Source organism: Camellia sinensis, chromosome 4, assembly GCF_055761805.1.
Source record: "Camellia sinensis isolate YWXY chromosome 4, ASM5576180v1, whole genome shotgun sequence".
Lineage (NCBI taxonomy): Eukaryota > Viridiplantae > Streptophyta > Magnoliopsida > Ericales > Theaceae > Camellia > Camellia sinensis.
Genome location: NC_138964.1, coordinates 169,561,253 through 169,572,822, shown reverse-complemented (window position 1 = coordinate 169,572,822; position 11,570 = coordinate 169,561,253). Strand labels below are relative to the sequence as shown.

Sequence of the window (11,570 nt, the reverse complement as noted above, 5' to 3'; positions counted from 1 at the left end):
CTTTTGGGAGACATATTCTACATGAAATTCTGATAAAGCTAGTATCCATTTGCCAATTTTTTCCCTCAACATGGGTCTAGATAATATATATTTAACCAAATCAATGGTTGCATTTACCAAGACAGTTGTAGGCAAAAGATAGTATCTTAATTTCATTGCAGCAAAATACAATGCAAGGCACAGCTTTTCTACAGCTGAATATTTACATTCACAAGAATTTAGAAACCTACTAAGGTAATAAACAGCTTGCTCCTTGCCTTCTTCATTGTCTTGGGCTAAGAAAGCCCCCAATGAATCCTCTGTTGCAGCTATGTACAACTTCAAAGGCTTATCACCCTTTGGTGGCATCAGCATTGGAGGGTTGGCCAAGTAGGCTTTGATTCCTTCGAAAGCAGTTTGATGCCCTGCTATCCACACAAACTCCTCTTCATCTTTTAGCCTTAACAAGGAAGAAAATACTTTAGTTTTCACTGCAGTATTAGAAATGAATCTTCGATGAAAATTAACCTGTCCAAGGAAGTTTTGTAATTCTTTCTTACTTGATGGAGTCTGGCTTCAATGATGGCTTTGGCTTTATTCTGGTCAATCTGTATTCCTTTCTTGTGTACTACATAGCCCAAGAAGTTTCCAAATGATACGCCAAAAGCACATTTAAGAGGATTGAGTTTCAACTTAAACTTTCTCATTCTTTCGAAAGCTGCTTCTAGGTGAAACAAATGTTCCTCCATGGATTAGGATTTCACCACAATGTCATCAATATAACACTCTAAATACCCTCCGATAAGGTCATGAAAGATAGTGTTCATAGCCCTCTGATATGTAGCCCCAGCATTCTTTAGGCCAAATGGCATTTTAACCCATTCGAAGGTGCCAATATTCCCAGGACATCTGAATACTGTCTTATGGACATTCTCCTCTGCAATGCAGATTTGGTTATAACCAGAGTATCCATCCATCATTGATAAAATTTGATGCCCTGCTGAACTATCTACCAACAAATCTACTATAGGCATAGGATACTCATCTTTTGGGATTGCTAGATTCAAGTTTCTGAAATCGATGCATACTCTCATTTTGCCATTCTTCTTAACTACAGGCACAATATTAGATAGCCATTCAACATACCTGGCAATCCTAATAAAGCCTGCCTTCAGGAGTCTAAGAATTTCCTCCTTAACTTTCTGAATCACTTCTGGACTCATTCTCCTTGTTTTTGCTTGTATGGCTTGAAATTAGGTCTCATAGGGAGCCTATGTTCTACTAATGACCTATCCAATCCTGGTAGTTCATTATAAAACCATGCAAAACAATCTTTATACTTCTTCAAAACAACCAACAACTAGTCCCTGTCAAGAGTATTCAACCAAGCACTTATATAAGTGGGCTGTTGTATAGAACCTTCCCCTAAATTTACTTCTTCCAAGGGGTCTTGTATCTGAGAACTTACTGATGCTCTTTCTTTGATTCCTTCTGACTTCGAAGCAATCTCTTTGCTTTGTTCTGTTCCCAGCTCCTTTGATTCAACATCTTTACCCTCCTCCTCATAGACAAAGTCTGTCCACAAGGCTTCTTCCTCCTGTATCTCCTGAACTTTTGTTTCAATGTCCAACGCATAATATTTATCTAAGGCCAAAAATCTAACCTGTTGTTGTTCCTTCTTGCAACCAATCATCTTTGCTTCTTTCTCTTGCTCTTGCACCTTCTAGATTATTGATTTTACATCCAATACTGAAAACCTAATTAGAGCCAAAGACCTGGCTTCTTGAGCTTCATCTCTTTGCCTACAACCAAGCATCATTGTCATCCTTAACATCAAACTCTTCATCAACACTCTCTTAGACACATAGGTGTGCAAATTCTTCATCAGCCGACACATCGGCCTAACAATCAGGTTTCCTCAGTATACTAAGTGGTGCTACTCCTTCAGTATATAATTTGGCCTCTGTGAAATCTGCACAAGCTATGAAGGGTTGGGGATCTGCATTAATCTCCTCTATCTCCCTATTGCACAAAGCCATCATGATTTTCTGATGCAAAAAAGAAGGCACACATTTGTTGGTGTGAATTCAATCTCTTCCAAGTAAAGCATTATACTTAGCATTGCTGTCAATAACGAAGAATGTTATCATGCAGTCCCTGGTTCCCACACTCAGGTTGATGGGCAGAATACCTTGGGCCATCTGTTTATCTCCAGCAAAACCAGCAATGGCTGTACTGGTTGGGATTAGCCTGGGGTTCTTCTTTCCTAGTTTTTTTAATGAAGACTTTGGAAGCAGGTTTACTACTACCCGTTATCCACCAGCACCCGATTCATCTGTATTCCATCAAAGAAGGTCTTGATATACAAGGGTTTGACATGCTGTGTCATAGACGTCGTGGGATACTCAAAAGGGTATGAGATGTTAATACTTACCTCTTCCTCACTCTCGTCTTCAGTTTCCATAGGTGTGGCTGCTTCGGATTCGTCTTGCACCATACTTACTTGTGAGTCTTCACTGGAAACTGGAATTGGGTCAATATCCTGACCTTGGTTTTCATCTTCAGCTTGAAATTCCTGTGGTAATATAAGCACCAAATTCACTGACATCGGAGGAAACGAGCCAAATTGGATGACTGGCTGCACTTGCTTTCCCTCTTGGTCAACTTGTTCAATTACTTCAGAAGCATCCTCCATGTCGCATTCTGGCACTTCTGTATTAGTAACGTCCTTCGAATGGTCTATTTCTGTTGGTTTTCCAACCAAAAATATTTGTTCAGCCATGAAAGCTTCGAACATTTCTTCCTCAACCATCCCATTCCCTTGACCTGGGACGACTTCATCTTCTATCTCACTATCACTTTCCATCAAAGCTTTTTCCAACCCTACCAAGCTTGATCTTTCCTTGGCCTTTAGTTCAGAATGAACTTTGGCCACTTGTTCCCTGCTACAACTCCTTTTGTCTGGAAGAGTCGATTTTAGATTATGATCTAATTTTGAATCTTCTTCTCTTTTTGCCTGGCTCTTTAGCTGAACCAATGAAGAACTTTCTCCTCCTTCTTTCAGATCCTTCTGGTACTGAATGTACCTTCATTGGATCTTCCTCCTTTGGGACTAGAAATCACTGGAACCATATTTGGTTCTTTTGTTTTCGAGGTGCTTAAGCAGCACCCAATTGTTTAGAGCCACCAAAAGTGGTTTAACCATCCTACCTTGGTTTTTAATAACATTTCTTTGGGTAGATATCTCCCTAGGTTTGTTCTGTATAACAAACCAATCTGGAACTCCAGGTACCCACGAACCTATTGACCTGGCTGTTGAACTATTTCTTTCCTCCTTCGAAGCTATCTTCGAAGCTGGCTATGAAAGCCACTGTTTGGCCCTGACTTCCTGTTTTGGACCTAACTTATGCCTTTGATGAAGGTGGCCACTTTCTGTCCTGTGTGAGGCTGGTCTAGGAGGCCAATCTCTGGCTTTGATGCCATAAACCGAACCCTTCTCCGGTCTCCTTTCAGGATAACTGGTCTCCACTCTGTAATAATTAGGTGGTCTAGACTCATGTAAAGGCCTCTTGCCTTTAGAATGCATTCTAGCAACTGTTGGCTCAGCCATTAATGGTTGTTGCCTAATGCTAGTTAGATATGCCCTCTTGTTATAAGCACTGGTTGGTTTAGGCCGACTCTGCACATCCTTGTAATATTGTTTCCCATCAATTAGAAACCCTTTCAACCATTTGTAACTCAGCTTACACCTGGGACACATTCTTTGCATGACAGCTGCTTCTAAAGAATCGTCATCTAGTGTTTCTTCATCAGAGTCTTCTCTCCGGCATGAGAAACCTTGTCCAATAATTGGTAGATTCCCATTGTCTTTCTTGTCAGTTGTCTGCACATTGACTTTTTCTAATTCTTTCAAAGTCAAGTTCTGGAAGTCTGGCAAAATAACATTGGCTACCACCTCGCCAATTTCTGGGAATGGATTAGTATCAATCCCCATGGCCTTTTCCGCTTTAGCTGGGAATTTTAAACTCCCCTTTCGAATCTACTCTTGGATCCTGTCTCAAAAAATAATGCAGTTTTTAGTTGAGCGGGACCAAGAATTATGCCATTTACAATACACTTTTCCTTGAAGTTCCTCTGAAGACGGAATTTTGACTCCTTTTGGTAACTTCAAGAAATTTGCAGCAAGCAAACGATCAAAAATGTCATCTGCCTTTGTTAAATCGAAAAAGTATTTCCTATAAAGGTCTTTCTTTTTAAACTGTTGGTCAATTGTTGTATCTTTATGAATTAATGCTTCACAGATCACAGGTTCTTTCCCTACAATCTCTGTTGCATCAATCTCATAATTAGGATCTCTATAATACGTCTTGTATGATGCATTACTTTGATCTTGTTCTTCTTCTAGTAATGCTTCATACCTAGACACCTTATAGGTTAATTCCACTAAGTCTCTAAACTCAGTTGAGTCAAACTTCTTTCGAAGCCTAAACTCTAGACCATTTTGAGCCAATCTCACAAATTCAGGCTCTAGTAAGATGATCCTACATTTATTTCGTGCTCTTTTAAATCTGACAATAAACTGAGTAGCCTTCTCATCAGGCCTTTGACTCAATCTTGCCAAGTCTATCATGGAAAACTCTGGCTCTGTTTGGAAGAATTAGGCATGAAATGCCTCTTCCATTTGTTGCCAAGTTTGGATAGAGCCAGGTGTAAGGTTAATATACCATGCAAATGCTCCCCCGGTTAGAGAATTTGGGAATAACCTTAACTTCATATAGTCATTATTGGTAAATTCACCGCACTGAGTTGCGAACCTAGCAATATGCTCAACAGTTGACTGGTTTCCATTCCCATAAAAAAGGGTAAAATCTGGTATCATGAAACCTATTGGGTATTCATGAACCCTATCTACCCATTCTGGGTATGGTTTCTTGTACACAGGAGTCTGAACCCCCCAAGCCATTAGTCCACACATCTTTCTAATAATGTCAACAATTTGGTCTCTAGGGACCACATTTTGTGCCTGTTGAACCATTACTGGAGGAACAAACACAGGATTTGGTGGACAACCTTGTGCTTGGGGTCCTCTTGGTCCATAGAGTGGTATATTTGGAACTGGTTGTCCCTGTGGTACTGGCTGCTGTTGAGGGTATGGATGACCTCTTTGAGCCTGTCCTGTAAAAGGACCTGCGAAAGGTGCTGGAACAGGTATTGTATCTCTTCCAGTTGCAAGAAAACCTTCCAACCCCCCGGGAATAAATTCGAATAAAGGATTAGTGAACCGCCTTGTGCCAGGTATGGCGTCGAACATGGGATTTGAAACCATCCTTATGCCATTTTCTTGTACTAAGCCAGATCCACCAGTTTGCTTGGCTTCACTGTTAAGTAATGAGGCATTTTGACTTGTCATAGGCCTCGAAAGAGGCTCATACCAAGACTGAGGTGATGGTCTTTCATAGTTTTGATTACTAGTTTGACCATTAGAATGTCCATTAATTTGCATAGGCTGTCTATCTCTAGCCAATCTTTGCTGAGGGACATTTGAAATTTCCTCCATGTGTCTTGTGTTTGTTGGTTGGTGGGTATTCATTCGATCCAAAAAGGATGTTACCCACCTTTCCATTGTATTCATTAACTGTTGTCCCATGGCATCTACTAGGTCACCGCATGGATTCATTGGCTGAGCAGATGGAACAATGGATGGTCCAATTCCTTGGCCTTGTCCAATATTATGAACATGTGGCACTTGTTCCGAAGTGCTGGTCTGTTCAACCATAGGTTCTAATAAAATAGGTGTTTCCACAGGATGTATTATCACATTATCCTCTGGATTAGGTATTTCTACCTCTCCTTCTACGCCTTCTTCCAAGCGTTCATTTTTTCCTTGTCTCCTACATCTAGCCATTTCAATGAGTCCCACTGGACGTGCCAAAAATATATGTTGGCTTTTTTGGCTTTCGAAGGTTATTTTTGTAATCGTGAGTGTGCCAGTAAGGATCAATCAGTCCTTATAGAAATTTAATTGCCAACCAATTATCAGACGATTGTGTTTTAGTTCTTTCAGCCTCAATGAAGAAGACTTTGACTAGTGACTTTGTTTAGGAGAATTAAACAAACAATGATTAAATGAAGAACAGTTATTGTATTTCATTAAGCAAAATGAAAGACTTACAAAGATCTGAATCTGCCTCGTAGAGGTTTACAACAACAAGCTACTTGAAAACTACTCCTATGAACGAAATGCAGCGTAGGAATTTGAAGTACAGAAATGTAAAGAACAAGAAATGTAAAACTGGAAAAGAAATAAAGTAGAATAAAAGTGGTTTTTTTGGATCTGAGTCTGAGGCTTTTTCTGGGGTCTTCTCTGCTATTTATACTTCTCAAGGAGAACTGTCGAGCTGCACTTCTAACTGTTGAACTGCTCCTCCATGATCGCTGATCATGTTGCCTTAGAGCTAGCTCCACTATGCCAATACTTGTAGCTAGTCTTCCCTCCTGATTTTGAATTTGAATGTGAGTAACCGTTGAAGCCACATCACTTTGCATCCCTTTGCTGATCCAGTGCTATGCGGATCTTGTAAGAACCAATACTAACTGCCACGCGTACGATCACGATCAAAAACATGAATAGTCTTCCCGTATTGCCCTTATTTTGCCACGAGTTGAATTGTAATTAGCTTATACAAAATATGTAGCCAACAACTGGATTCAAATTGATTACGAATATTTTTATGCACAAGTCATTCTTTAATATAAATGGAGGAAGGGCACGGGTCCTGAGAGACATTGTCTTATAAAAACTTTTACACAATTGAGATTATTTCACAACACGTGATCTAATGGCCTAAAAATGTGTTCGAGATACAATTAATATGAATAGTTAAGACGATATGAATAATTAAGACTTTTTTGTATCTCTCTGCAACACTTAAACCCATCAAATCAATTTTATCTCCAAAACAAATAGAGAATTGAAAAGCAACTATATAGCATAACGAAGTCTAGAAATAGAGAATCAAAAACTATTAAAAAAAACAAAATCAAATAACAATGAAAGATAATAAATATATATATATATATATATATATATTGAGGCATTTCCCTATACCTAATTCAAACAAAGAAATAGAGAGATTAATGGTGTTCTTTAAGAGCTAGGAATCAATCTTCAAAATCAATGAAATAATCAGCACTTGTTGAAAAACTAAGCCCCAACTCCAAGTCCTTTTTGTCACATCTTGGAATCGCCGAGAATGTTGTAGTTCAAAATTTAAAAGCCATTGGACACATCACAAATCTCAACCTCATGTTTTTTACTGTTGAATTAAAAATTGAAATCATCTTAACTATTTTGATATTTCTTAGATAGAGATATTTTTGGACCGTTGGATTAGGAGGAAAAGCAATCCTAAACATACATCAAATGTACACATATGACATCTATCCCATCAAGTTTCAAAAACTATCTTTCCCTTGAAGTAATGTTAGAAATACAGAAACTAAATATAGAATAGGATACAATCTTCTCACATGAGGTAAGTCCTACATGTGAGACCCTAATCCTTATGAAAGGATTGTATCCAATTTTATATTTGATTTCTGTGCACATCTGTATTTAATTTCTTTGTACATAAATTTACTCCTTCCCTTATTATATAAATTTCTAATAACTCCATTGATTGAGCTAATCCTGACTGTCCATGGTGGCATCTAGAACAAATGTCCCAACTAGAATTCAAAGAGTCTTCTATTGTTATATAGATTTAACTATCAAATATTCATCTAGACACAAAATATTAAAAATAAAATGACACATTAGTGGTGTTTGGTAAGAAAAATTTTAGCCTTTTTTAGGTTAAAATTCATAAAAATATAAAATAGACTAAAATAACTAATGAGACAATGTTACATCAAATCTGTAATGATTTCATTTTCTCTCACAAACATCATATCCAATTATCAAAAAAAAATCAAACATCTTCTTAAATACAAAAATTTTAACCTGTTAAAATAATCAAAAATTAAAATAACCTACAAAAATAGCATACATTGTCTTTTTATTTATTTATTTATTGGTTATCCAAATATAATAAAAGTAAATCATAATTATCTCATCCCCCTTACTTGTTCCAAACCGGAATTTAAAACCATATTTTCCACTTAAAACTCAACCTTCATGAACGCATCTACTGTTTTTGGAGAGATACTCAACAAAATTGTGCATGTACTGATCATGCAAGACCTTGTCACCGAATAGGGCACTCATTTTTCTGGCTTTCTTCCTATAAATTAATCCCTCGTTATTGTCTACCATAACCAATCTGATTGAGTCGGCCACTGAGTTCCTCGTGAAGGACCCATCTTCTTCATCTCTGGGTATCTCAATCCCAACCTTCTTCTCATGGAGTACCCTTGCATTTAAACCTTGGTCTACCATGAACGGCAACATAATAAGTGGTTTCCCAAACTGGAGTCCCTCTATCACGGAACTCCATCCACAGTGAGTCAAGAAACCTCCCACTGATTCATGTCCCAATATCTTCAGTTGAGGCGCCCAACTCTTCCACACTACCCCTCGACTTCTGGTTCGCTCCTCGAACCCATCGGGCAGCTCCACAGATTCGGACTTGTTCCAACCAGGCGGCTTCCTTAATGCCCAGAAAAAGGGCACACCAGAGAGCTCCAACCCAAAAGCCAACTCGGTGACTTCTTCTTGACTCGGCATGACTTCGCTCCCCAATGCTAAGTAAACCACAGAGCCTTTGTTTTGGTTGTTGAGTCGCTCACTGATTGAAAGCCACGTCTCGTTGACACCGCTGTCGTCAACCACAGTCGGTGGCATTAGGCCGAGTGGAATTACAGGTTTGGATTGAAGATCTTGGAGGAGAGTCAACCATTGGGGCTCAAACTCTGTGCAGTATCGTATGGCGAAGACGTCGCACCCCAACACCGCCGATCCATATCGATACAAGTCGGAAACCCCAGAAGCATTATTTGTTGCACTGGCTAGGATTCGTTTTGACTCATAGAGGCGAAAGGCTACGTTGGTAGGAAATTGAACCCACTTAGGTGGGACAGTGAACTGCTCCGGCTCCATCGGGGTATCATCAGAACAGTCGATCAAAGCCGATGCCGGACCAAAGAAAGCTGCAAACCAGGCGTTGAAGATTAGGAAAAAGGCGCGAGAAATGCCGAGTTTGGTGGCGATAGGGGGCAACCAGTGAGGAGCAAAGTCATATATGATCCAATCAGGTGAGGAAGCTTGAAGGAAGCCAGCCAACCCAGTCTCGAGTCCGTCGAAGGCTTTCTTCAGGTAAGGAATATGGTCGGAGGGGACGTCCAAGGTGGCCTCTGCGTTTTCAGGGAGGTGGCAGTCGACGCGGGGCAACGGGAGCTCAACAAAATGTATGAAAGGAGATAAATTAGGAGGCAGCTTTGGCAAGCGTTGGATGTTTCTGGGTGTGGATACAAAGGAAATCTTGTGACCCTTTTGGGCAATGAATTTGGCGAGGTCTAAGTATGGGATCATATGACCAAATGCTAGCCATGGGAACATAACTATGTGGAGCTTCCGGTCGCCACCGGCCATTGGTGAGGGAGGCACAACAACAGACTCCATAATTAAGGTGGTTGTGTGATCTACTCTACAAAGAAGAACACTGCTACCATTCCATATATAGATGCTTTTTGACTTCTTTTTTCACTTGAGTTAAATTTAATTTGCATTAAATAATATATTTTATTTATTTATGTTATATTTAAATGTCAAAATTTTATTTATTTATTATTGATTTATTTTTAATAGAACTGCAATTTTTATCCAAATTAACATGAGTTACATTGGATTGATTTTGATTAGTCTTAGTTCTAGTTCAAAAAGTGAAGAAAATATTTAAGACTTCTAAAATCTCTCACAATTGAATTTATAATGATATAATCTCATAAGTGTCAATTTTTTATTAGTTATACACTTAATTATATTAAATCTATTACTTGCGTCACGTCATTATAAATATGTTTATAGTGCAAAATACGAATCACTAATATTATTAAAAAAAAAGTTAAAGCCGATCATGATTAAATTTAGTGCTTAGCTTCCGTTTAGCAAGTTGGTTTATGGATTTTTTTGGCTATTTTAGCAACAAAAAATAAAATAAGTTATTTTAGTCACAACAAATAAAATATCACATCCAACTTATAACAATTACACTCTTCTCTTATAAAAAAAATTAAAAAAATTAAAAAATAAAAAAATTCTTCTCAAACTAAAATTTTTAACCTAAGTTAAAATAACCTAAATCCAGCCATGAACCCCTCATTGCACACTAGAGGAGCTTCGACTTCGAGTGCTTTGACTTTTCGGTAGGAAAAAATGCATACGTAACCCCATGCGTAAGAAAAATGTTCTGCAATTCTAATTAGAGTTCTAAAATAGTATTAAAAAAAAAAATATTATGTTTTGTCTTTTTCTTTTTTTGTTTTAAAGTGCATTGCCAAGAGCTCTCTATCATATCTGCCTTGTGTAAAGATGGGCAGGAAAAATTGGATACGTAACCGTCTGTAAAGATGGCCATTGGCCAAGTAATCTTGTACTTTTCTTTTCTTTTTTCTATTTGTTGGTGTAGGTTTGGTTTTTTTTTTTTTTTATGGGTGCCAAAAATCTAGACATCCCACACCAATTCAGCCTAGGTAGTAGTGACTTATACAAAATTATATGGAATTAAAAAATTTTAACCAGCAACCTAACTGATCAATCAATTTTATCATCCAACCAGTCCAACTCAACTTACTCACCTTATCAAATCACACAGGCTGAGTTGGTGCGGGATGTCTAATTTTTTAACACACCCCTACACATAAGCACCCTTCCAAAAAAACAAAAAAACCAAAACCAACATAGCAAAAAAAAAAAAAAGGGAAGTCAAGGCATTTGAGCCTCACAATTCGAGGCCCCAAAATTTCCCTATCTTTAATATTCCCCGATGATGAAAGAAAAAATTGATGGTTATGCCTTCTTGAAACAACTCTGAAGTGATGAGATTCCGAACCCAAACCGAAATCTCTTTTAGCCAAAACATTTTGTAGACCTAAAAATCTATTTTTCAAAAGGATAGTAGAAATCATCACCTTTAGAGTGTAAATTTGGCCCGGCCTTGCCCGGTCTAATTGGGCTCACCCGGGCCTGAGCCTGACCCGGTCCATATCGAGCCTTGCAAGCTCTCGTCAAAATTCGGGTCGGGTCGGGTCGGGTCGGATCAGCCCACAGTCCAAAAGTTAAGCCCAGACCCAGTCCTAGGCCCACGGGTATTCGGGTCTCGGGCCTGACCTTTTTCTTTTTGTTTTTAAAAATTTTTTCTACTAAAATTTTATTATTTTCCACTAAAAAAAAGACATTGGGTCTCAAGTCAGGCCTTTAGTGGGCCTTAAGTAGGCACGGGCTTCAAAATGATGGCCCAGGCCCAAGGACTCATGCCCGGGCCTATCTCGGGCCATGGGTGGGCTTCGGGCCGGCCGTGAGCCATTTTTACACTCATTTACCTCACATGTTGGATTAATCTAAATTTTCCTTTTCAAAATCAAAATCAAGTTTT

At 38.7% G+C, this 11,570-nt stretch overlaps 1 protein-coding gene across 1 annotated transcript; it reads right to left on the bottom strand.

Moving 5' to 3' along the window:
- Positions 1-7,884: 7,884 nt before the first annotated feature.
- Positions 7,885-9,837, bottom strand: LOC114298634 (putative UDP-rhamnose:rhamnosyltransferase 1). The gene has a single exon (XM_028243246.2). The coding sequence runs from the start codon at positions 9,596-9,598 to the stop codon at positions 8,147-8,149; it is 1,452 nt and encodes a 483-aa protein (XP_028099047.1). The 5' UTR covers positions 9,599-9,837; the 3' UTR covers positions 7,885-8,146.
- Positions 9,838-11,570: the final 1,733 nt, after the last annotated feature.